Source organism: Clytia hemisphaerica, unplaced genomic scaffold (genome assembly GCF_902728285.1).
Source record: "Clytia hemisphaerica strain Z4C2 unplaced genomic scaffold, Clytia hemisphaerica genome assembly, whole genome shotgun sequence".
NCBI classification, from domain to species: domain Eukaryota; kingdom Metazoa; phylum Cnidaria; class Hydrozoa; order Leptothecata; family Clytiidae; genus Clytia; species Clytia hemisphaerica.
The window spans coordinates 787,353-813,845 of record NW_027104353.1 but is presented as its reverse complement, the minus strand read 5'-3'; the positions used below and the strand labels follow the sequence as shown (position 1 = coordinate 813,845).

Genomic DNA, 26,493 nt, shown 5'->3' with positions numbered 1-26,493 from the left:
TAAGAGTTTGTCTGTCTGTTTTTTTCGTTTCGAATGTTTTGAAAATGGTTGAACCAAATCGTCAATAATACGCAAAGGCAAATCCACAGCTTTTTTCAGTTTTTTTCTTTTGCACCAAATTGTTATCGTCTACATATCCGCCACTGCCTACTCCACCCGAATTTATCACGCCTCTCCTAAACTATTCCCTTTTTTAGTGATCTTGTGTAGACGATAGGATCATCTATGTCAATCCACAAACAATTCAAGTTGACAGAACCGAATTTTGAAGAAAAAAAATTATTTTGGGCAAATTTGGGCCAAAAGCGGCCCAAAAAATGCGGTTTTTCAGGATTTGCTCAATATTGAATACCTGATTTTTTGCATAAAAGTAGAGTATCATAAATATAATAGGTAGGTAACGGTTGTGTTAGATTTCAGTAACAAAAATTTATCTACATAAAAAACCCTTTTTATTTTTTTCTAAATTGAAAATTTATTTTTCTAAAATTAAATATTTTTTTCTAAAATTAAATATTTTTTAATTCAAAATTCAAAATTTATTGTTCTAAAATTAAATATTTTTTCTAAAATTGAATATTTTTTTCTAAATTGAAAATTTATTTTTCTAAAATTAAATATTCTTTTTTAAAATTAAATATTTTTTTGTCGATGGCACTTCTCGGCTTCCATAAAAAAGATACCGTGAGATCCGGTAACTTGCATCAGTGGAGGCAAACATGCATAGCCCTCAAATGAATGACCTGTCTGGTCATTAAAATACAACTACGAAGCTCCGTCGCAGCTCTACTCTACCATTGTAATAATTATGCATGGTTTTATAATTGTTTTTCTGCTGGACTACACAATTATTCAACAGGGTGGCCTCTTTGAAAAAAGGTCTATTAAGATAATGTAATTTTGGAAAGATAGTATCGTTTAAAAAAAGATAGTGTCATTTTAATAAAGATAGTATCGCGAAATGTGTCCCGAAATTAATGATAGTGTCGGGAAATGAAAGATAGTGTCGTGAAATGAAAGATAGTGTCGTGAAATGAAAGATAGTGTTCACGTAATGAAAGATAGTATTTATTTCCGCTTTGGCGCAAGACTGAACTTTGAGATTCGATTATGTTCGAATGGACTGGACTCCTATTTGGTGGGAGCTCATTGAATGACGTGCAAATAATGTCAAGTCAAGTAAAACATTGGCAAAATAGTTATAAGCTTTAAGTTTAAAAGAATCAAACATACCAAATTGTGTTATCAGGTTTATAGAGTATCAAAGTGATCTGGTCAGCTTCACGCAAAATTCCCTAGCGTGTCCCGTGGCAAAGCAAAGTATTAAGATGAATACCAAAATTTACGGTGCCGATTGGAGAAACCTCGATATTGAAGGCACAGATATCTAAGCCCGAAGGGCTAGATTTGCAACTTTAAGCTTTCTCCAGCAAAAAAAAGTGAAGCAAAAATTTGACTTTTTAAATTTCGTGCCGATGGATAGGATCTAGCATTTTAATTGTTTTCGGAGCGCGAGATCAAAAAACGTAGGCGACAAACGCTATTTCACATCTCTCAAACCGGTGAAATTGCATATTTTAGTCACGTGACTCTGGTAGGAAATCCTTCCAAAGATGAGCTTCACTTTTTGAGAAAAGCCGCAAATCTAGCCCTTCGGGCTTTACAGATATCTGTGATTGAAGGTACACAAAAGAGTCAGTAAGTTTATTTCGCTTCCGTGAAAATATAGTAATATGGTATCCTTGGTCGTGTTTTCTAGTTTAAACTCGAAGAAAAATAATGACTTTTATTTATTATGTGAAGATAAAAGTGTGACCACGATATTAACAGGACCCGCGAAAATTTATAGACACAAGGTCTCCATTTTCCACAAGACAGCCTACTGAACCAGACGCGAGCTGTCGGTTGACAAATCTTATCGCAGACTATATGGTACCTATTCCAGAGTAAATTTATATATTGCTGTTTTTCTTATTTTCTATCTTCAAGTTTCTGATAGAATTGATATAGCATCTATGGTGATGAGGTGAAGATCTGAAATTTTTGCTTCCTTTAACTTTCTTAGCCTTAGTAGGGTATGGCGCGCCAAAGCGGAAATAAATACTATCTTCCATTTCGCGACACTATCTTTCATTTCGCGACACTATCTTTCATTTCGCGGCACTATCTTTCATTTCGCGGCACTATCTTTCATTTCGCGGCACTATCTTTCAGTTCGCGAAACTATCTTTCAGTTGGCGACACTATTTTTCAGTTGGCGACACTATCTTTCAGTTGGCGACACTATCTTTCAGTTGGCGACACTATTTTCCCAAAAAAACATTATCTTAATTGAAACAATACTATCTTTTTTTACGTGATACTATCTTTATTATGGAAGCCGAGAAGTGCCATCGAGAAAAAAATATTTAATTTTAGAAAAAAAATATTTAATTTTAGAAAAAAAATATTTAAGTTTAGAAAAAAAATATTTAATTTTAGAAAAAAATTTTTAAGTTTAGTAAAAAAAATTAAATTTAAAAAAAATATCAATTTAGTTTCGAGAAAAAATTAAGTTCATTTCACTTCAGAAAAAAAATGTTTTAAGAAAAAAGTTTTTCTTTGGAGAGAAAAAAGAGAAAACCTTTTTTGCCTGATTCCGTGCATGCTTACACCAAAAGTCCACCGTCTGAAAAAAATTGAAAAAAGAAAAACTTTTTGATCTTTTTCCTCCCGGGCGGCACACTTACTTACAACTTTCGTTTTTCATACTTCCTGGAATTCTTTGGATTTGACTTTTGTGTTATTCAGACAAGATTATTTTTAGTTAGTCACTTTCACGTGACTAGACTCTCCAAATAATATGGTTTTCTTCACTTAGCTCGAAAATAGATCTTGTAATAGACCTTTTTTCAAAGAGGACGTCCTGTTGAATAATTATGTACTCCAGCCATAAAAACAATGATAGAGCCATGCATAATTACTGTATCATGCATATTGTAATAATTATGCATGGTTTTATCATTGTTTTTCTGCTGGACTACATAATTATTCAACAGGGTGGGCTCTTTGAAAAAAGGTCTATTCGACGTTTATAAAACACTAATTTCGGTTAATAAAGGTGTAAAAAATTTGGATTTGAAATTGGAAAAATTGAGTAAAAGTTTTTGGTCGGGAATAAAAAAATCGGGTAAAAAAAGTTTTGGTCAGGTGATGAAATGTCGGGAATAAATTTAGTTGGGGAAAAATTTTGTCACCCCTTTAAAAATATTCGTCACTTTCCGCTGACATTTTTTTCCCATAATAACAACGTAGGTAAAAAATTTTCTGATTATCATAAAAAGGTAGGTAACGGTTGCGTTAGATTTCGGTAACAAAAATTAATGTACATAACAAACCGCGAAAAGCGCCAAAATTAAAACCCGCGAGAAGTAGTTCCAATAAGGTATGTTTTAAGGTTTTATTTTTTATAAAGTAAAATTAAATTGTTTTCTCTAAATTGATAATTTTTCTAAGTTTAATTTTTTTTTTACTAAAATTAAATTTAAATATTTTTTTCCCAATTTAAATAAATTTTTTAAAAATTAAATATTTTGTTTCTAAATTTAAATCTATTTTCTAAAATCAAATATTTTTCTCTGAATTCAAATTTATTTTTCTAAAATTAAATATTCTTTTATTTTAAAATTAATTATTTGTTTCTGAAATTAAATATTTTTTTGTCGATGGCACTTCTCGGCTTCCGTAAAAAAGATAGTATCCCGTAAAAAATATAGTATTGTTTCAATTAAGATAATGTTGTTTTGGAAAGATAGTATCGTTTTAATAAAGATAGTGTCGCGAAATGAAAGTTAGTGTCGCGAAATAAAAGATAGTGTCGCGAAATAAAAGATAGTGCTGGATAGTGTCGCGAAATGAAAGATAGTGTCGCGAAATGAAAGATACTGTCGTGAAATGAAAGATAGTGTCGCGAAATGAAAGATAGTGTCGCGAAATGAGAGATAGTATTTATTTCCGCTTTGGCGCGCCATACTGTTCATATTCAAGAGTCAACAAAACATCCTCACACTTCAAATTTGTCTCTTTTTCACTGCATCGAGAATAAGCCAGTATAATAAAATGCCAGAGACGGTAGACATTCAGTAAAAGTTTCCTAAATAGGAAATTTTTCTACTAGAAAGATTTCCTTAATAGGAAATTCTCTTTAGATCTCAATTTCCTAATTAGGAAATTTTTGAGGATGCTTATTGCCTATTTAGGCAATTCTTGTTAGAGACTTTTGGCTATATCTCAAGCAATACGAGGCTAATTTCTTCAAAATTTTGCAAGGATTACAAATATCTAGACAAAATCAGTCGGAAATTAGGGAAATATCAGCTCGTTTTTACAAAAATCTACAAAATTTCCTATATATATAGGAAATATTTCAGAGGTCAAATTTCCAAAATAGGCAATTTTCAACCTCACATTTCGCATAGAATTTTCTATTTAGAAAATAATTTCCTAATCAGGAAACTTTTACTGACTGGTAGATGTTTAAATAGTTTGGGGCTTTTTTCCCTGCGTCATATAACTTATGAGGGTCTGGGAAGGTTGGCAAACGATATCATACTCCAGGATGCAAGTGAAATTTTCCAATCCGGGGACCTAGACGGGGGTTCGGTTATTATCAGTTAGGGTTAGGGTTGGAGCTCGAGAGTCACAATATAAGGCCGAAGGCCTTCTTAGGGGCATTCATACCTTGAGATTTAACTTTGGATCCCATAGGGGGCACCAGTAGGGTTGGGAGCTTTCTTAATTATGGTCTGTAAATTACACGCTATAAGTATTTGGGAATGACAGCCTTCTGCGGTGTCTCGTTGATGCAAGCGGTTAGGCATTGGGGTTGTAAACCAAGGTTGCTTAAATTTGGTGGTTCGAGCCGGGGTCAGAGACCTGTGTTTCACCGGTACGGGCAAATTTCAGAAAAATACTTAGAAAACAGTTAGAAACACTTGAGAAAGACAGAAAATCAGGATAGAAGATAGGAAAGTAGAAAATAGGGAGAAAATAAGAGACGATGCATCCTGGAGTATGGATATCGTTTGCCAACTGTCATCTTTTGTTACATTTTACAAGAAATTATGGGTATATAATGAGTAAGTCCAGCTTTGAAAGTTTTAGATTTATGAATTCATTTTTAACTTCTTGTTGAGTTGAACTCTCATTCATCAGAAGAGTGCTTGACCAATCGGAATCGGAAGCATATATATACTATTTTTGAATGAAGTTAATGAGTTTTATTTCAAAACTAATAGTTTCACGCCGTGGAGACGATCATCAGTTGAAAATAAAATTTAAAAAAACTAAAGTTCGTTTTGAATGTTTACGAAGAACAATGTACTGGCTTCTTTTGACAACAATTGACGTCAGTCTTTCGAATCGTGTTGTTTTAGCGTGAACTTGTTCACGTGGCGGCATTTCGAAATCAGTTCGTTTCTGGAGTTCAACAGCTTGTCGGGCTGGTTGAATGTTGCAATTTCAAACTTTTCACTGAGACAAAGTGAACATTTTACCGAGGCACGGTTGAAGGGCGGACAACGACGGATTGTTTTCCAAGTAAAATTCATTTTTATATATGTTCACTTTGTCTCAGTGAAAATTTGAAATCGCAACATTCAACCAGCCCGACAAGCTGTTGAACTCCAGAAACGAACTGATTTCGAAATGCTAAAACACACTAAAAGTTCATGCTAAAACAACACGACTCGAAAGACTGACTTCAATTGTTATCAAAAGGAGCCAGTACATTGTTCTTTGTAAACTCTAGTTTTTTTTTAATTTTATTTTCAACTGATGATCGTCTCCACGGCGTGAAACTATTACCTTGAGATTGGGTAACTTGCATCAGTGGAGGCAAACATGCATAGCCCTCAAATGAATGACCTGTCTGGTCATTAAAATACAACTACGCAGCTCCATTCGCAGCTCTACTCTACCATTTTGGTTTTGATTTAACTTTGTATTTTAATGACCAGCCAAGTCTTTCATTTGAGGGCTATGCATGTTAGCCTCCACTGATGCAAGTTACCCGATCTCACGGTAGTATTATATTGAAATAAAACACATTAACTTTATTTGACAATAGTATAAATTCATTTTTAAAAACTAATGTATATAATGTTTTTAGTTTTAGTTTATTTAGGTGTTTTAAGCTAGGTGAAGTAAAAGAAATGTTCTTTTTATAAAAATTAAAATATTCCTTTTTCAAGCTGAAATTAAATTCAACACTACACAAAATGGCTAAAATAGATGAAACTTTAAAATTATGCTTTAAAATTAGTATATAATTAAAATATAAGAAAGCGCTATCGTAAGTTGGTCTAAATGTCGACATCTCTCTTCTCATTTAGACACCCTTCTTTGAGGTAGGTCAGAATCGCTGATTGAAACTAATTTTTTTTTCTTAGCAATCAGAGAAAATTTTTTCTTCATCAGTGATTCTGTCCTTCATATTATTCCTATCTCAAAAGAAGGGTGTTGGAATTAGAAGAGGGATGTCGACATTGGACCAAATTATGGTATATAAAAGGTACTACCGTGAGATCAGGTAACTTGCATCAGCGGAGGCTAACATACGGCATAGCCCTCAAATGCAGTTAGTGGAAGTACTTCGATTTGTGAAGCGTCTTTATGTCACATAGAACAAAAGAAAATTGCAAAAGAACAAAGGAATTACCCATAGCCACCATTTTGCAACCATGGGGAATTGCAATTTTATGGGAATGGTAATCCTCATATTGAATAAAACATCTCCTGAAAATTTAATTCTTCCTCATAAATATGCGAAAATGAAAAACAAAGAAGCTTTTGTTTTCTGATCGTCTTTTTTATCTGCCATGAAGTGTTATCAAATTCCTTATAAAAAGACACATTCTCCTACAAAGAGGCTTCAAAAAAATGACGTAGAAAAAAGTTGTTAAAAAGTATGTCATTTATCTTAGCAATTTCGTAAACTACGTCACACAACCACGGAGCGCTGACTTTTAGTTTTATGACTTTTTCTCGCTCGTTAAAAAGTTAGAAAGTCGTTATTGTGAACTTTGAACATGCTTAAAATTGAGGTACTTCCATTAACTGAAATGAATGACCTGGCTGGTCATTGATGACTGGTAGATGACTGTTGTTTTTTTTTTACTGAAAACTTGATTTACTAGTGTAATTAACTAACAAGTGGTTTAATTTTTCAGTTATGGTAGGGAAACCCCCTATCAAATTTCTGATGATATATGTCATCATTCAGTCGCCAACCCTCAAACAAGAATATGACATGATGGTCCGTCTTCAGTCTTTTTGGAATGGCGCATGAAAAAGTCATGGTATTTTAAGAACAGTCAGTTAAAAAAGCTGTGGTATTTTGGGCACGGACAAACAGATAGATGTAGTTGTTAAAGGGTTATTGAAGGATAGTACTAGGATTTCATTTCAGTATTATGAATGGTTGAGATGTATTTTGTGTGTTTTGTAACCCCATCTAAGAATACAAATTTCCAACCATTCCAGCTGATTCCAGACATTTGATAGGCTCAAAAAAATCAATATCAAAACATTTGTGATTATGTACATGTTTTTAGCTGATCAGATGAGTTTAGATGAGTATAAATGTCACCTCTTACTTGCAGATCTTGCATTAAATGTTTTATTTTTATCTAGATCCAGAAATTGATATGTTAGGATCAAATAACCCTGTTCCTTTCAAAATTCAAGTTGAAAAAGTACCCCATCATGCATATGAATTTTCAGAGAAAGACACTTCAGTGTAAGTTTTTTAAAAAGAATAAGAAAATCTATAAATTGATAACTTATTGTGTAATTTCTCTAGGTAAGTAAGCTTACAACAGGACAATAAAGTCTCTGACGCCAAATTCTTGTCTTTCCTCAAGATTGTTTGCTCTTGACACTAAATTCATTATGGCTCCACCTGTAAAATAAGCGCTTTTAGAAGTTGTTGCAGTGCTAATCTTTCACTAAAATTTTCAACCCATTTCCTTTGAGATTTTTTAAAGTTTTTTGGTTTCTTGGGACCCTTGGGTATGGGCTACCCTTCGACAAATAGAGTGGAGGATTGTGAGAATTCTACAACGCGCACAACTCCGTGATTTTTTTGATTTCTCATGCTGTCTATTGCTATCCCTCCTTACCTTCTCCCTATTTTTCTCAACTTATACTTTCTTACTGATTGTATAGTTTGGGTTGCCTCCAACTTTGTTCGCAGACTTACTTACTAGTTATTGATTGAGCCTTTACGCTGAGTAACATTTTTTTCATTTTTCAACCTTTTATATTTTGACTCAATGCTCCATCTTATAGCTGCCCCTTTACAAAATGCATTTCGTTATTCAAACTAAAAAAAAGATAAAATTCATAATATAACTGCTAGCCAGTTGTATAACGAATCTATTCATTGGTGGGTGAATTGCAGAAAAATCATACAATGTCCCGTCCGCAACAAAAGCTCCATTTATCCTTACAAGTCAAGATCTGGGAACTAGAGGACCCCCATCTTTGTTTTGTTATGACATACCAAATGGTTTCTTCCGTTAAAGACATTTATTGCCTTTAAATAATCTATTCTGAATTTTTTAACTGGTAAAAACTAATGCTGTCCAATAATTTGTCCCATCCGCAACGGAACTACATGCTTTTTGCAGCAGTATCATTTTTCTTGACTTAACATGTACTAGCTATGAGTGAAAAACCTTTTGTCCTGTCCGCAACAAAGTGTCCCGTCCGCAACATATTTCTCAAGATTGGGGCTGTAACAAAAAAATTCTAAAACAATTTAAGGAAGGCTATTTAGTAAAGTTTACAAAAATGTTCTTAGAAATTGCATTTGCCAAAGTTGAGTTATGGGTCCTCAAAAAATGACTGTTGCGGACGGGACAATGTTTTTCATTGTTTTTATTTTAAACTGACGTTGTCCTTTGTAAATTATTTTAAATAATTTATATGTTTTGAAATAACCTGTACAGCCACCTTCAAAAATGGTCAACTTTGAGACCATCTACAAGTATTTCACCTTGCATTTGTAGACTAAAGACCCAATCAAACTTCCCAAATATGCAAAGTGTTTTATGGTAAGATTTAACTTGATGTTTAAGGCCATGGTGTGAGTATCCTATTTTACCATGGCTTTATAAGTTGGGCATAATTTCGCTGATTGGCTAGAGCAAAACAATGGCACCAAAATCAAGCGCCAATCATAAACATAAAAACTAGAACCCAGTCACTTTTGCTTTTGTTTTTGAGCAAAAAGCAACTCAGTTTTGACTGTCACATTCACAATATCCCTTTGGATCAGAGCGTGTTATGCGCAGAATGGATGATCCCTTATGAGATTAAATTTGGATGGATGTTTCTTTTAAATTCTGATTTAGGAATCTCTTTAAAAGACTTATTATATGGTGCTTAAAAGTAGGATTTTCAAGATCAATTGACTGCAGCCGATTTTACTTCGCCTCTGTATCTTTACTTTAAAAAAATGAAATTCATTATTTTAGGAACCGTAAAGCCTTTGGTGAAAAGTCTATGCTTGGATTCTCAAAAGAGCCAAAGTAAATTTTTTGTTTACTTTCATCTTTGATATGTTCCCAAACCCTCTTTGAACAGTTAGCTATGGGTAGAAATAAAAATGCTATTTTTTTACTGGTTTGAAGCCAAAGAAACTTTCCCAACTTTATTTGGATTTTCTTGAGTTTTTGCATCCTTCAGTACTTTCTAGAGGATATTAATGGCATTATTTGAAAGTAGTAATGAGTAATATCTTGTTTTCCCCTTTTTATGTAGCAAACTTGAACTTGTGATTAACATAAAAACACTGGAACTTGCTTACAATCAGCTTTGTGTTCATAGCGGTGACATGTTTCAAGGATTTCTTGCTGGGCAAATTGACTTTGAACAAGGTTTGATTTTATTGCATATTACTGGCTCAACCTGGCTCAACCATTCCACTAAGCATTTTGATTAAATTTTCTGTGTTCGATTTGGAAATACATTAGTGGAATCCTATAATGAATTAATAGTAATGATAAAACAGGATAATAATTTATCTGGCTATGGTTTGACAAACATACAACAAAACTGAGAGGTCTAATCAATTCAGGAAGATTTGTCTCTATATTGTGTCAATCTATGAAGACTTAAGAAAAAATCTATTAAAAACACAAGAGTGAAAATAATGGTTCAAGATGACATTTTTATGACTTGGTCTTTTCTTTAGATAACAATCATCTAGAGATACAGATTGATCGCTTTGATCCTGGTAGAGAGAGTCAAAATAAAGGTTACTTTTAATTTCACTTCCTTATAAAAACTAATAGGCAACAATTATTCAAAAAAAAAATTGTATCCATTTTATTCAGCATTGCTGCTGTTATGGCAAAAAACGAGCTATTTATTCTTCTTTCTATTTGGAATTCTTTGATGAGTTGATTTTTCAAGCTACACCTTAATTCAGAGGTTAACTTACCCTTTGTAACAAAGAATATAGGGAATATATAGTTGGGAGATGCATGTTCTTTCTTATCATCACTATTTTATCTGTTTCTTTTTACTCTTCAGTGAACACAGAAGTTTCCAAGATTCCAACAGCTATTTTGCCAGGAGACTTATGTGTGCCTGTAACAGTAAGCTATTTTGTAATTTCTAAACAGAAATTTTCTTTTCTACCCCTTGCGTAGACCATAAAGTTAACTAAAGATAAAGTTATTTTCAATTTTATGCCTTTCATTTTTAATTATTTTAGCTGCAACACGGCATGGCCTACATTGATCACAAAAGTACGGAGACGTACACAACCGTTGACTTTCTGAAAGCATTTCATGTAAGTAGTTTGACTGTGGCTGAATTTTTTCTTTAATCTTTGAAGAATAACAAGACTTCACTTTTTGGACCTACCTCGGAGGTCCTATAAATTAACCGATGTCCGTTTGTCCGTCCGATCGTCCGTCTGTTACCAGCTTTTCTCAGGATTGGCTCATTAGTTTTTTCTGATGTTTGGCACAATGATGCAAAATGGCAATGCCCAAAATGTGATAGAGCCCGATTTTTAAAAAAAAAAAAATTCCTGGAAAAACTGGTTTTTTGGCATTTTGTCGAGATTTTATCATTAGTTTTTTCTGATTTTTGCTCAAAGATGCGTAGTAACAATGCCCAAAACATGGCCGAGTCCGATTTTTGAGAAAAAAATTTTTCAGCCAAAAATGCCGGAAATATGCAGGAAATCGCCGTTTTTCTGGATTTTCATTGGGCCTTTTCCTTATAATTGGTTGTTTTTTTCATTCAAAAACATTATTAATAGCAATGCCTACCATCAAACAGGTTCAAACTTTCATTAAAATTGATTTTTGAAGCCGGAACTATTTAAAGATCGCCGGAACAACCTATTTTCGCCGGAAAGACAGTATTTCTTGAATTGCTCGAGCTGTACTTTATATTTTTTATGAAATTTTGCACACCGATGTAAAATGACAATACCTAAAAAGTGACGGAGCTCTATTTTCGAAAAACATTTTTTTCCGACCGAAAATGCCGGAAATATGCCGTAAAAACTGTTTTTTTGGCATTTTCTCAAGATTTTATCATCAGTTTTTTCTGATTTTTTGCTCAAAAATGCGTATTAACAATGCTCAAAACATGGCCGAGTCCGATTTTTGAGAAAAAAATTTTTCCGGCCGAAAATGCCGGAAATCGCCGTTTTCTGGATTTTCATTGGACTTTTTTCCTATAATTGGTTGTTTTTTCATTCAAAAACATTATTAATAGCAATGCCCACCATCAAGCATGTTTTAATTTTCAATAAAATTGATTTTTGAAGCCGGAACTATTGACTGACTGATTTTTTTCATTTTTCTTCTCGCATTGCTATCTAACTTTCATCATCAGGTAGGTCCATTCAGCATGTTGCTTGTTACTATTACATTTACATTTTTTTCTTTACTTTTCAGATTTTGAGTGACTGTCTTTCACATAAAAACACTTGTAATCTAAACCAGCTATTGAGTATTAAGATCAAATGCTCCTTCACCACATCCGGAGAACAGGTTCTTGCTTATATATCTGGTAAGAAAGTCTAATTAAAGTGATTAATTATTTATTCTTTTTTATTTTCTTTCATACAAAATAATGATCATAAAAATGACCAAAAAAGATTTTTTTCCAACAGCCCATGACTTTTTTCGTCACGCAATTGACAGGGAGGGTTGGCCTGGGGGGGGGGATATTGGTAAACCCTGATCTATTCTAAAACCATTTTGATGGATTGTTCTTTTCATCTAATTTAAAATCTAAATTTCTGTTTTGCAACCTGTTATAGTTTATAAAAGCATTTTATAATTGGTTTTAACATTCTTAATTGTAAGATTAAAAGACTCTTTTAAAAAGTTCTTTATTCTTTATTAGCTTGTGGGATTACCATTTCAATGCAAATTGAACTCACTCCAATCAATCAGATTCCAATAATACCAACAGCATTAGCTCGCAATCTTGAAGAAAGTCTGAGCCTATCAAATGATAACTCTCAAATCAAAACTGGGTATGTTTCATCCATGGTTTCACCTTTCAAAGTTTTGTGTTTTAATAAGATCAGAAATTGAATTTAGTTATCAAGCTATCGCTCGACATTTTTCATCTTAAAAAGAGTACCATTCTTTTAATCATTCTCTCTCACCACTCTATAAAAAAATTATATATTTTTATGATGTATCTATTGTTGGTGCTACTTCAATACTTAAATTAAAAAAACAATTAATATAGAAAAATCAAAACAACTTCACTCATGACCCCTTTTATTTGACATTCCAAATTGTTCATTATTGTTTAATGTTGTACTATTCAATTCCAGATTCATGACAATGGACCAGACAAGGAAATTACTATTGGTTTTAGAATCTGATCCTAAAGCAACAACACTTCCATTAATTGGTGTGTAAGTAACCTTTCGCCATCAACAGCATCATGTGTTGATTTAATTCATTTCAACTCTGAGCTCGAGTCCAGATGACAATCCTCCAAAGAAAACTAAGCTAAGTTCCTTCTCTCATAAATAGACATTTTTGATACAGTATTTCTGTCTGTCGATGGAAATATCTCCAGTGATACAAATGATTATACAAACACGAAGTTGAATTAAAGTAACTTCCATCCTGCCAGTAAAAAGGTTTTGGAGCAAATGACCAACTATTCCAAAGTTTTTATTATGATTTGCATCGAGATGCACAATAATCAATTGCAACACTGCTTTCAAGAAGCATTTGCTATTTTAATTTTGAGTTCCCCAAATCTTTTTTACTATCTTACTTTTCATATTCTTCCTTTCTTATAGATGGATATCAGGAGTTGACGATGCACATTGTCCAGAAGTATGGGCTTGCTGTATGCGTTTCTTTCATAATAAAGCAATCTCTGAAAGGTACTTATATGTATTTGAATTTTATTATGATAAACATTAAATTATGAAAACTATTTTGGTTTCAAGATCATAATTTTTGTACTCTGAAAAATGTATTTCCTATAATATTCTGTTAAGCACCAGAGAGCATTTATTTTAAAATTTCTGAGGATGATCATAGTTTGATATTTTAGATCTCTACTTTATCCTTTCAAACTTCTTTAAAGAGCGCCACAGGATATTTGACGGAATACAGAGTGCAGTGGAAAAAATTGCTAAAGATATTTATAAACACATGTCTCTCGTAAATTCTTCACAATCGGAGTGCTCGAGACTACTGCAGAGAGAATCACTTCATTAAAAGAAACAGCACTTTTTATTGACCAAAACTGCTGGCTTCATGTATCATTGGTATACACACATCTCTGTAATTAAACTATCTATTTTAGAGTGTCAGCTCCACCACAGAGTTTCCTTTTGTTATTATTTTCACCAATCAATGCAAACCCACTGTTTTACGAATTTACCAAGGTATCATAATATTCAGATAATTTTATTTTTTTCTTTTGTCAATATTGTTTGTATTTGGTGTTTTAAAAATGTATAAAAGTTTAGATTTTTGATTTTATTCTCAATGAAACACCTTTAGGTGATAATAACCAATTTTATATTTGATTTACAATTTTTTCTAGAAATCGAACAATCACGATGAGACGAAACTAGACTTCAACTTTGTCTCTATGTGTGAAGGTGTCCCACTTCAACAGGTAAAGTTTTGGCTAAAATCAAGTACTAAAGCACTATTTAAACTTCAAGGAAAACTTAGAGGCTGTTCGTAGGGAGGCTGGCTGGTCAGGTTTGCCGGACTGGCGCACTTGGGTGAAATCCTTTACTCTTATGCATAGAAAAAGAATTCTGTTCATATGAGAACCGGGCCCTACTAGGATCCCACTTTGTTAGTGCTGAATAAGAATTTCCCCTATGAACGGGCCAGCCTGGCAGTGGGATGAAAAAATGTCTGTGAAGACATAACATTGTAATTGTTTTAAGTAGTGAAGTAATGATAGAATTGATCCCATTCATCCAGGCTGGTTGACCTCTCATATGAACACAAAGAAATTCAATCTCGCCTAGTGTGTCAGACCAGCTAACCTCCATATGAACAACCCCTTACTTAAAATGACTGAGCTTACCTTCAAGATTTCATGTGTACAAGGAAACAAGTTGATTACAACAATGGCTGAGTAGTTTTTAAACCTTTAGGCAAAATCTATTTACTAGTATTTTATGTTTGAACAGAAAAAACACAAGTGTGTATTTTATTGTAGACTCAACAACTCCTGCCACAGTTTGCTCCATTTGAAGTTATTGTCTTCAAATCATTTTGAACTGATTGAACTGACTTTTTATTCAAGGTTGATTCTGAGGATGATGATGATGGAATATGTTTCGAATTAACGACTCCATCGTCTGGACTCATCAAATCGAATTTCCAAACGGCCTTGGCAAGATACCATGGAAAGGAGTATGTGATTAAATTCGTTTTGCGTGAAATTTTTTTATCGCAAAATATATATCAACTATATTTTGCATCGTCGAATTCTATAAGCATCTATATTCTACCCTTGTCATTTTTTAGATTACCAATTCAACAAGAACCAGTGTCTTCGTCATCCAATATCAGCTTGGATGATTCACTCCCAAAAAATTTCCATGAGCCGATTTCCCCACATCCTCAAGCAACGGTAACTTTTTTTTACTTCTCACCAACTTGTTCCATTGAAAAAATAAATGGTTGTGAGTGTCAAGGGTGACGTTTCCCCGGAGGGCTTTTTTAGCCGGAAATTTACACTGGGGCGAAGTGACTGACTTATGGTACTTTAAAGAAATCCTCAGATGGTTTGAATCTTTTACCTTTTGATCTATTTTTATCTGTGTTTATCTTTTTAGTTTCCTGGGCAATTGTTAAACCCATGTACAGTCCTTTCTAGGATATGACTGTTTGTTTTCTTTGAAACATGTTTTAAGAATCAAAATTGTAATATAAAAACTTCCTTTTAGCTTCACCAACCATCATCCCTTGACATCTCACTATGTGAATCACTGAACAGCTCCTTGTCTCCAATCGAAGAACCAACGATACAACAACAGCCGAAATCAACAACCGAACCGATAGCGGAAACATCACCAAAACAGAAAACACAGCCAACGTCCGCAGTCAATGTACCGAAAGAATACAACATGAAATATCCAAGACCAACGAAAGCCAGTATTATACGAATGAACCTGAACAAGCCGAACCAGGTCACAGACGATAAAAAACGTAAAAACAACAACAGACTTGCCATCAATTTCGACAAATCTAAATGTAAATCATCGAAACCGAAGTCTTCGTTATCTAAGGAGGAGGTTTTAAGACAAGTTGATCAGTTCATTCAAAAACAGAACGACAACCTGAACCGTGAAATGGCCGCCAAACAAAAAGATACTCGAGAAAGCTTAACTGGGGATAGACCGAATGAATCCGTACCCAGGGTACCTGTTGGGTTACGACATGAAGAACCATTACAGAACACTCACAAAACGCTGTCCGTTGTGTTAGAACCTACTTACTGTCCAGAGAATTACTCTGATTTCGAAGAGAGGTTCGAGACTGAAGAATCATTCCACATACCAAAGACTGGGAACAGGGATGATGACGATAGTCCCTGTTCATCGACTGTAGACGAAAAAAGCATTTCTGACGAAGGGAGAATCGACTTTGATAAAGAAATTTGTAACGATGGTATAGAACAGGTAGACTATCCTACAGTAAAACCTACTGATCAAATATTTACACCTGCGAACCCCTCAAAAGGTACAGAAAACCCTGGAGTGAAACCTAGTAGAAAGGTATTACCCACTTCATTATCTAACGTTTCGAATGCTGAGATCAGCACTATCATTCAACCTGTAAAACATACAAGTCGAAATAAAAATGACAGGAGTATTGAAGATGCTACTTCCAAAGAAAAGGACGAACTTTACAAGCTGTTGTATCAACAACAAAGTCAGTTGACAGCGCTTCAAAACCAGGTAGGACCTGTTTTCACGTTTAGTATCAACCTATTATAATATAAGCATGGCTCGCACCCCCCCCGCCTGAGCGGGGGAGCTACACCTAAAATTTGCCATATAAGAGGTGGGAGCTGCTTGTTTTTCCCGACAGGCGAGGGGAGCTCTATCTTGGGGGGACCTGCATTAGTTATGTAACTCTGGGGGCTAAATAACACTTCCTAAATATTTTTCTTTACTGTTGGTTTTTAATTTCTCTAAACCTTTATGTTTTCATGCAAAGTGTGATCTGATCCTTAAAATGCAAGAATGAAGACATTCTATTGCATTCACTAAAAGTGAACACACATGTAAATAGAGCTTTGTGAATGCCATAAAATGTTTCCCCTATACTGGGACCTAAAATTTTATCAGGCTGGGGGGACCTAGAACCCCAGTCGGAGCCACGATAGGAATTTAATCGGATTAACTTTCGCGGGATTAAATTTCGCGATTTTGCGAATTTTTGCCATTTTCGCGAAATTAAAACGCGAAAACGCGTGAGATTCCCCAGAAAATTTAATCTCGCGTAATTTAATCCGATTAAAGTAATTTATATACCTCCAAAACCCAAGCTCCTCCAAGCCCAACCCGGAACATAATGAGTGGATAGTACGATGGATATGAACTCTCTCAAGATACTTTGAATTTTTTGTGTTTCTTCAGCTTTTCCTTGGAATGGTTCTAGACTATAGTTATCTGCTTGAATCGCTGTCTAAAACGACATTTTAAAAATCCTGACTTATAGCCTCGGTTTTAGTTTATAAAAGCGAGGGTCAAAACTTTTTCCTTTTTTTTAGTTACAAGTATTCATGAACCATCAAGAAAAGTTAAGCGAACTTTCCAAGAAAAGAAGTGAAGAAGAAAAGGAAAGTGAAGAAGAAGGACAGAAGAAAGTGCGACATGACGAGGAACGAAAAGAAACACAAACTTTAATGGAAATGCAAAATGCTCAACAAAATCAGCTACAAGAACTCCAAAAGCAGGTCAGTGATTTTTATTTCTTATGAGCTGGGCTCTGAGCTTTTGCCAATGCTATAATAGCAAAGCCGAATACTAGGTTCAAATCTCCTATATTATAAGTTTTCAAGCCATTTGTTTCATACATAAGTTGCGCGACCAGCGTGGTTTTCACACAAACGCTAAATTTTAAGTAATAAGATTTTGCGGAAGATGTTCGCCGTGAAAACAAAATGTTCGTATAGGAAAATGTTTGTCTGCAGTGGTATTTACACCCAGAAACTGAAGAAATGTGAAGTTTATTTGCGTATTTTAACGGTTGGTAAACCTCAACTGTGAATACTGCGGGTTTGCGATATTTTCGAAATACAGTAATTTCTTGCTTATTCGAACTTCTATTATTCGAATCTTTCTATTATTCGAACTTGTTTCCAACCCCTGTTAATTAGGAACCCTCTTGAAATATTTTCTACCGGGTGCACCAAAAAAAAGTATACAGGTTTGTCGAGATATTGTGAGCTTCAGGATTTAATTTTTTTGTTCATTCTTTTTTTATCGTATAGAGGGTGCTCTAACTTGAATTTTGAGCTATGATACATAAGGTTTGAAAAATTAGTTCGAAAATTATTTTAAAAAAACTGACTTTTTTTAATGTCAAAATTTCAAAAAATCATCAAAAACAGCAAGATGGCATTCAAAAATCGTGTGAGGTTTTCAAAAACAGCAAAAAAAAAGAAATTTGAATATCCTTTTTAAAAATAACTCTTTTCAAACGAAACTTCACAATATTGGTTCTAAAGGTGAAAAAAAAAATTTTGTAAAATGGGCCAAGACTGCGGCACAAATCAAGAAAAATACTATGTTGATAAAACAGCAGCCACAAATTTGTTCAATGAGTAAAAATTATTTTTTTCAGATGAAACTCGTAGCAAAAGGGTTTATCCACAAAATATCAAAAATGGAACCAAAATCATTGGGTGATTGGGCTGGAATTGCGGCTCAAAGTTGACAATTTTTTTCATATATGCTTTGATTGAAGCCACATTTTAAGCCCATTGAAAACCCTGCAGCCACAAATTAAACCCATAAGTATCTTTATAAGACCTTAAACAACCAATTTCAAGAAAAATGGTTAAAAAATATTCAAGTCTTAAAGCAGGACAGCACATAAGCCAACCCTAAAAATGCCAACTAATACTTATCTATGTAACAGCTCAGAAGGTTTTATGTACAAAAAATGGTATTTGCAGCCACAAAATGTACACTCTTTCTTAAAATAACACTGTATTGTGTCAGATTGTGTTTGTTTTGCATCAGGCTTTACAAATATTCATGTTTCGAAAACAAAACCCAACCTGGAATTTGTAAATTGATAAATTAGTGATTGAAGCCACATTTTAAGCTGTTTTAAGCCCATTGAAAACCCTGCAGCCTAAAATTAAACCCATAAGTATCTTTATCAGACCTTAAACTACCAATTCCAAGAAAAACGGTTAAAAAATATTGAAGTCTTAAAGCAGGACAGCACATATAAGCCAACCCGTTGAGTGAGCCACATGACATACAGCCACAAAAACTGCCCTCACTTTGCCATCTTATATTTCAAGACTGAATCGCTCAACTTCAAACGGAGCTACATTTTTGGAAAGCTCGTCAATTTCCTTATTTTATAGAATTTTGTACTACACAGCAGCCACAAGAATGTCAACGCTGTGGGCTACAAAGTGGCTGTGATTGAAAACCTCACTTTTTGGGGTTCTATTTTTGAATTCAATCGCAAGCAAACTTTTCTCTTGACACTTACCTTCTTTGCACATAAAAATACCAAAAAATGCAACTGTGTTCATCAAAACTCGTTACGGAATTTAGAAATATGGTAAAAAAAGCTATTCCCATGTGGAATAATATTTTTGGAAAAGCTGAAAATAAGTTTTGGAAATCTCAAAGAGAGGTTTCGATATTATTTGTGTGCTATGTGAGAAAACTTTTGAAAAAATAGATCACCATTTCTCGACTAGTTGCTCAAAGAATTTGGGTCTGCATCGAGTTTGCTCGTGTTGGAAATGTTCATGACTTGCAAATAAGATGGAGAAACTGTTGGTAAAATTTAAATAAGAAAAAAAACACCAAAAAAAAAACAATAAAATCATGTTTTTGTCATATTGTCTTATTTATAGCTTGATTGCTGTTTTAAATGATTTTTTGAAATTTCGACATGGAAAAAAAGTCAGTTTTTTAAAAATAACTTTCGAACTACTTTTTCAAATTTAATGTATGATAGCTCAAACTTCAAGTTAGAGCATCCTCTATACGATAAAAAAAGAATGAACAAAAAATTTGAATCCTGAAGCTCACAATATTTCGAAAAACCTGTATACTTTTTTTTTGGTGCACCCGGTATAATTCGAATCTCTCTGTAATTCGAACAAATAAGATTCCCCGTTCGAGTTCCAATTATCGAGAGTCAACTGTAGAGGTATGTATAATGGCTCAGACCCCTTGGAAAGGTGAAATGTCTTTCCACATCATAGAAAGTTCCAAATAAGGAAAGAATTTTATCCTATATCATTCAGATTTTTGTTCTGAGGAACTGAGGTATAGAGTATTTTGAGAACTTTCGTTGCATCATTTTACAGGTTTTCCCATAGATACATAACTTTGAGACGTAATTCCTTCCTAGTAAACTCGACCCAATCCCTTTTATGGTGTTGATTGTTGATAGGTGTATTCATTTCTCCATATTTTGATCTTTGATATGTTTCAGGTACAAGTCTTCTTGGAAGCGACTAACAACCAACAGAAACAACAACAAGAAGAAGAAGAGAGGAAGACCATATCAGTGGAAACATCAGTACAATGTTCAACAACACCACCAGCAATTCCATCACCTCCTTCTCCTCCACTCATCTCAACCGGTATGTCACAATTTGATTCATGTCCCTAATTTGAGGTTGATGATTTATAGTAAAATCGTAACTAATATTTACACCTACAAATTATCCTCTTTTCCTGCCTGGTACAATAAGCACCAATGTACCAAATTCTATCAAAAGGTCTCCCAGCGAGGGCTGAAACTGTGGTAAACCTTTATAAACCTTGTCTATTAAATCCCTATTAAGGGATTTACTTTAATACTCAAAGTTCAACAAGAAAAATATCATTACACTTAATTCGAAGACTTAGCTACACTAAATTTATGGTAAAACCATTTGTATTGTATTTCAAGCTATCAATTATGTTTTGACGAACTATTTTCTCCCTTTAGGTGTCAATACTGGTCGTAGTTTATTATGGCCAACCGAAAACCTGGCAATCACTCAATCAGATACTTCATTACGAGGAACGCAACAAGCTGTTTTACCCAACTCTTCCACCAAGCCAGCACACGATGTGAAAAGGTTGAGTAACAACAACAACAACAAGCCATGTCCTTGCTGTCGGAATCACTTTGAAAAGTAAGTAAACATTTTGAGTTAAAGCTTCTGATGTAATTTGGATTTTGTTAAGAGTCGCCATAACTCGAACCCTCACGGGGAACACAAATTTGTTCGAATTAAAGAAATTTCAAGTTATGGAGTAATGTTTATAAGGCATTGTTCACCCTCCTTGAAACTTGTTGAAGAGACCCAATTGTATAGAAAGTGATCAGGGTGAAAGAGATCCGTCTCTTAGGATAAAGTTCTCATTACCAGCAGCAACTTCTGCGCGGTCACGCGACAAAATCTGATTATAAAACAAAATACTGCCCGTCGGAACTGGGGCGGTCTAGGCTACCAATTAGCTTTTGTTATTAGCTTTTGTTCAAAAGATTTATTGTACATTGAAGATGTTTCTTTTTGCTTTCATAATAATGTCACATGCTTCTTTTTGCTTTCAGAATGTCCCATCCTTCTTACAATGACCACAAATTACCAGCACCTCCAACTCCACCACATAGAAGCACAACAACAGCACCAATGGCTGTTCCGGACGATTCATCTTTCCACGATGATACGCAAACAAGTAGTGTATCTGATCTTCAAACTGTAGATATTCCGTCAATCAATAACACTACTGATACGTCACAAAGCATTACGTCAACATTGAGCAAAGTAGACATGCCAGTATTTGAAGAAAACAGCCAACAAGAGACACCAACCAAAAATAATGGAATGGCTGATTTGACTAACGAATGGGAAAGAAGCCCACAACTAGGTTTGTTGAAACGTTTAGACTGCTGTTTTTTGTGCAACTAACGAAAGCTTAGTATAAACATGGTTAATTCTCTATGTGAATAATTAGAAGTCACTTTCCTCAGTAAGAATACTATGAGTAGTATGTAATTTACTACAATTTAAACATATTAGCTCAAGTTTAGACGAGCAACTTTCTACCCTGCTTCTTCCAACCGTCAGAATAGGCAAAGTGGGCAGAAAGTTTGCCGTTTAATAAATCTTTGCTTGGAAAAGATTAAAGAATCATCTCTACATTTACGTCAAAAGAAGGCAACGTATTGACTTAAGACAGCTAACATTCGGCCCAATTTAATTCACAATAACATCAAATAGTCAAAAAGTAGACCGTCTAAACCAGAACTTACATAAATGTCTCGCACAGTCTTCGCTGCAGTTGTTTTACTTGAGTAAATATCAGAATCAAATCACGAATAGACTTTGAAGTGACCGATACCATGTTTCACTCTAGTTGGTTATAGCGAGTTAATGTTTTTCTGTGACGAAGAAGGCTAGCTTTGGATTTGTCTAGTTCCTGATCGACTAAGAAAGACGGTAGATCAGCATTTTTAACGTCCTCCATTTGGCGGGTCATAACTGCGGGCTTTTCTTAATCACCTTGGTTCCTCCGCCGTCCTCAAAAAGTGCAAATACATAACTTTGATACTATCTTTTCTCATTTATATATTCATTTCCTTTTTGTCAGGTGAAAGTGCGAGTATGTTGGTGGAGAAACGACGTCGAGAAGAACAACAACACGACGATGAAGATACAGTGGTGGAAGAGAACTTGTTGAATAACAAACAGTTCTATCAACAAATGATGGTAAGAACTTCTAGCCCCCCCCCCCCTTAAGATTAAAAATATTCCCTTGAACTATTGTACACTTTATTAATGATTACATTGATTTTAATGTGACTTGCCATGCTAAATTTGAAACAAGAAGGCAACATTTCATAATAGTTTTCACCCATCAATTACAAATTCATCTGTGTTTCAGAATCAAGTTCAAAAGCTGATCATTGCACAGAGTGATGAGAATGATCATGTTAGCCACCGACAATCCGACGATGAAAATCCTTTACCGATTCCTGCACCAAAACCTTTATCTCCTGAAGAAAAGTTGGAGCACATCAGAAGTACCACCGTCAAAGAATTACAAAAAATGATACCTCAAGATTTATTGCAGTAAGTTTAAAAGATATTATTTTTTTACGATATAGAAAATTTGTGCACGTGTGGGGGAGAAAGTTGTTCTTTCTTTTGTTTAAAATGCTGTCAAAGCAATGATGGTAGTTAAGTTAAGTTATGTCATTTAAGAGTTTGTTTACAACTGAATTCAGAAAATGTTAACCTTCCTAGGTTTTGATTAATATCAGTTCAAAAAATCAAGACTCACTCACAAGAGACCTATGTATCGATAACAACATGATAACAATCGATGCTACTGTCTTTAAAACTATTTATAAAGATTTGACCATCGTAACATGTTTCATAATTTTAACTAAAACTAATTTTATTCAATTTGTAGACAACATCAACCGGTGGTTGGACAAATGCAGTCTAACGATCGACAACGATCAATGTCGGCGGCCATCAATTCCTACCCGAAAATTAATTACACGTCAATGTCCTCTGTCGACGACACGTTCTACGATTACGCAACCTCTACGATCGACAAAATCGCTTCAAAATATGTTTCCCAAGAGATATTTCACCAACAACAGGAAATCACTAAAAATAAGACTGTTAAATTCGAAGGAGTCTATAAATGGCAAACTTCTAACCGAAATGGAATTACCAATAAAAATATGGCTAGTGTCAATTTTTCGTGCAATATGTCAATAGCCTCTAAGAAATATCTACAGAAATATAGCCTAGAGGCTAGTGACGATGATAAGAGAAAACCGTTTCAGGAAGGAAATGGTAGACCAGCTAGGATTAGATCACGTGATGCTAACCAAGAGAACGAGGAAAACAATGGTAAAGAGAATAAAGTTCTGGACTATAAAAAATTACAAAGTTTACCAAAATTGAAATAAATATACTAGAAAAAATATTTTTTTTACATTGAATTTAAAAAAAGTTTTGTTAACATTTTATAACTGAAAACTGTAAAAATTTGCTATGACGGCATTTGGTTTAAAAGACGCTGAATAAGCCTACTTTCTTTGAAAATGTCACGCAAACTCTTTTCTAAAACCAAAGGTTCTTGAGACAAAGGTTGTGACATGTTATTACAAACGAACTTCAAATGAATCATTCTAAAGAAGTTGAATTCAAAATGTTGATTTTAAAGAAGATATGATCTAATCCTTCCCATTTCGACATCTACCAACAAAGCCTGCTTGAGAGGGGATCTCCAAAGACAAAAATAAAACAATGGTCATACCTTAGGGAAGAAATTTTGGCGGATTTAGCTAAAGTTTTTCCCGCCATCCGCCAAATTTAAACTGATGCATACATTCCCCAAATGTGAGCTGCAAGCCTTAATCTAAAAAAGTTTATATCTTTCGTCTGCCAAATTAAATTCTCTCTGAAAAGTCTCTTTCGGCCATCCGCCAAATTAAATCTCCGCCAACTCTATCAATTTTCTAAATTAAGGGCTCTGAAAAGATCGGTTACGAGATTTGGATATAAAACTTTTGTTTCGAGTTTCTTGACACTTTTAACAAAAAAATTGTCTTTATAAGTTGTTTCTGTATATATTCTATAAAGAGTAATTACTCTCGGGTACCTAATAGCCGGGGGGGGGGGCCGCTAATTAATTTTTCGAAAATTTTCCACCCAGGACATTCTTATTCCAACCCCCCCGCTTATTGATTTTTGGGGAAATCTTTTTTGAAAGTTCCCTCTTTTGCCCTAATTCTGCTGTATCAGCCTCCTTTTCGAACATTTTCCACCCAGGACATTTTTATTCCAACCCCCCTGCTTATTAAATTTTGAGATTTTTTCCAACCCCCCTGCTTATTCCAAACCCCCCGGCTATTAGGTACCCGAGAGTAGTATATGTAATCACATGAAAACGAGTGCAATTCGAGAATAATTGCACGAGTGATTTTTTTTGTTGTTAATTTTCCGAGTCCGAAAGGACGAGGAAAATTCGAAACAAAATAATCACGAGTGTAATTTTCGAATTGTACGAGTTATTATGTGATTACAAGCTAGTCGCACAATGGGTTTCACTACTTTTCCTCGTTCGGAAAGTAAATTACAGTGAAAGTTTAATATTTTTCTCTTCCCTTAATAATTTTCTTTTATTGTTGTTTATAGATTTTCTTTCTCATAAAACTAATTTCGAATGCGATTAAAAACGTTCGATGAAAAAAAAATGTAAGAAAAAACATTAAAATCAATTTTGTAAACATTGGCGCCGCATTGAAGAGTGTGATTAACGATTAATTGCTCTCTACAGGATGCAATTAACGATTAATTGCTCTCTTTGAAGGCGCGCCAAATGAGAAAAAATAGCTCATCGTGCGATTAGCAATTAAATTACAAAAATGACGATATGAACCTTAAAAAGACGTTAATAAAATGTTATATCGCCCTCTTTTACAAAAAGTGCTAAGTTTTAATGGGTAATTAACTTTTTTGTTTCGATTTTTTTTTAATTGTCTGCAAAAGATTGAACTCTCTAAAAAATTTCGGAAAAATTTTCTAAATAGATGCTTCAAAAGTTATGACTCTTTTCGTGCAAAAAATTGGGATGAAAAATTGGTCAAAAGCCACTATTTTCAAGATTTTGAGACAAAAGAAGCTTTTTCAAAAATTTTCCGAAAATTTATTGTTAGTTTGGTTAAAGAGTGCAAAAAGTTTTTCAAAATCTTTTTTCTTCGCCGAAAATAAGCTCCTCAAAGTTGAAATACTTGTCTTCTCAAAAGTCTTTAATTTCTTCTTCATCAAATGTTTTCAATGCAATCTTTGAATTTTCAGATTCAAGAATAGTTTGTCTAACAGAAAATGTATAACATGCCATAGTTTTGTTGGTTACATCAGTCAGAACACACATTTTAAACACGACAATTATGAAAAATTCACTATGGTCAGAGCCCTTAAGGAAATAGACTGCTGGTTGACTAAACGCCGTGAGAATTTGAAGGGATAGAGCTTGTCTATTCTGAAATGTGTATGGAGGACAATAATAAGCTAACCTGGGTGTACTCAAAAAGATTAGAATGCTTATAGTGCTTACCAAACAGCGTTGACCCTGTGCTCGTGTCCCAACAGAGCCATGGCGTAGTAGTGACCTTACTCGAACAAGCGCGGGAAAGCGATTGCTCTTGCAAGTGTTTATTGACGTTAGCAAAGTCGCCACCCCAGATACAATGTCTTGTAAACCTTCCTACACTGTATGATGCCCAAATCCCCTAACATGGTATGGGTTGACACGGGCAAAGGTGCATTCACTTGCCAAGTGAATAGTACCTCAATGGAACTATTTTTTGCGGGAACTAATTTTTGCGGTTCGCAGTTCAAGTTTGAATATTTAATATTTGCGAAAACTTAATTTTGCGGATTTCTCACTTGAAAAAAAATTAGAGCCGTACTGTGAATTATTCGACCTTTGTTTTTCACATTTGAAAAATTTTGCGGAACTTAATTTTAAGGTTTGGACCTAAATCCGCAAAAACCGCAAAATTAGTTCCCTTAAGGTAGCATCAAGTTGGCAATCGTACCCTGGTCTCACGTGTGAAAGTGAAGAACCACTACTAGTACTACACAAGAATTAAGGTACGCCAATACGAACAGAAAAGCGGGACACAATTCATGGAAATAGAAACTTGTAAAAGCATTAATTTTACTGTGTATGAAATTATTTAC

At 34.2% G+C, this 26,493-nt stretch overlaps 1 protein-coding gene across 2 annotated transcripts; it reads left to right on the top strand.

The window, feature by feature from the left end:
• The first annotated feature begins 1,896 nt into the window (after positions 1-1,896).
• Positions 1,897-23,847, top strand: LOC136818117 (SCL-interrupting locus protein homolog). 2 transcript variants are annotated; one of them, XM_067074475.1, is made up of 24 exons: positions 1,897-1,946; positions 7,672-7,777; positions 9,051-9,095; positions 9,519-9,572; positions 9,805-9,920; positions 10,238-10,300; positions 10,579-10,643; positions 10,763-10,840; positions 11,964-12,078; positions 12,418-12,550; positions 12,860-12,943; positions 13,340-13,426; positions 13,855-13,936; positions 14,098-14,172; positions 14,821-14,930; positions 15,045-15,150; positions 15,467-16,480; positions 17,299-17,484; positions 20,223-20,373; positions 20,724-20,913; positions 21,336-21,652; positions 22,376-22,494; positions 22,670-22,857; positions 23,201-23,847. In XM_067074475.1, exons 2-24 carry the CDS (start codon positions 7,686-7,688, stop codon positions 23,709-23,711), a joined length of 3,981 nt encoding a protein of 1,326 aa, XP_066930576.1. In that variant the 5' UTR covers positions 1,897-1,946; positions 7,672-7,685; the 3' UTR covers positions 23,712-23,847. The 2 variants fall into 2 exon arrangements, with proteins under 2 accessions (XP_066930576.1, XP_066930577.1); XM_067074476.1 differs by lacking the exon at positions 1,897-1,946 and adding an exon at positions 1,957-2,026.
• Positions 23,848-26,493: the final 2,646 nt, after the last annotated feature.

What these genes read in the sequence shown, in the direction of transcription:
- LOC136818117 (XM_067074475.1), top strand. Translation starts at nt 7,686, where the DNA reads ATGTTAGGATCAAATAACCCTGTTCCTTTCAAAATTCAAGTTGAAAAA. An exon ending in ACTTATGTGTGCCTGTAACA is followed by an intron (nt 10,644 to 10,762) that starts GTAAGCTATTTT and finishes TAATTATTTTAG; the next exon opens with CTGCAACACGGCATGGCCTA. An exon ending in GGTTCTTGCTTATATATCTG is followed by an intron (nt 12,079 to 12,417) that starts GTAAGAAAGTCT and finishes ATTCTTTATTAG; the next exon opens with CTTGTGGGATTACCATTTCA.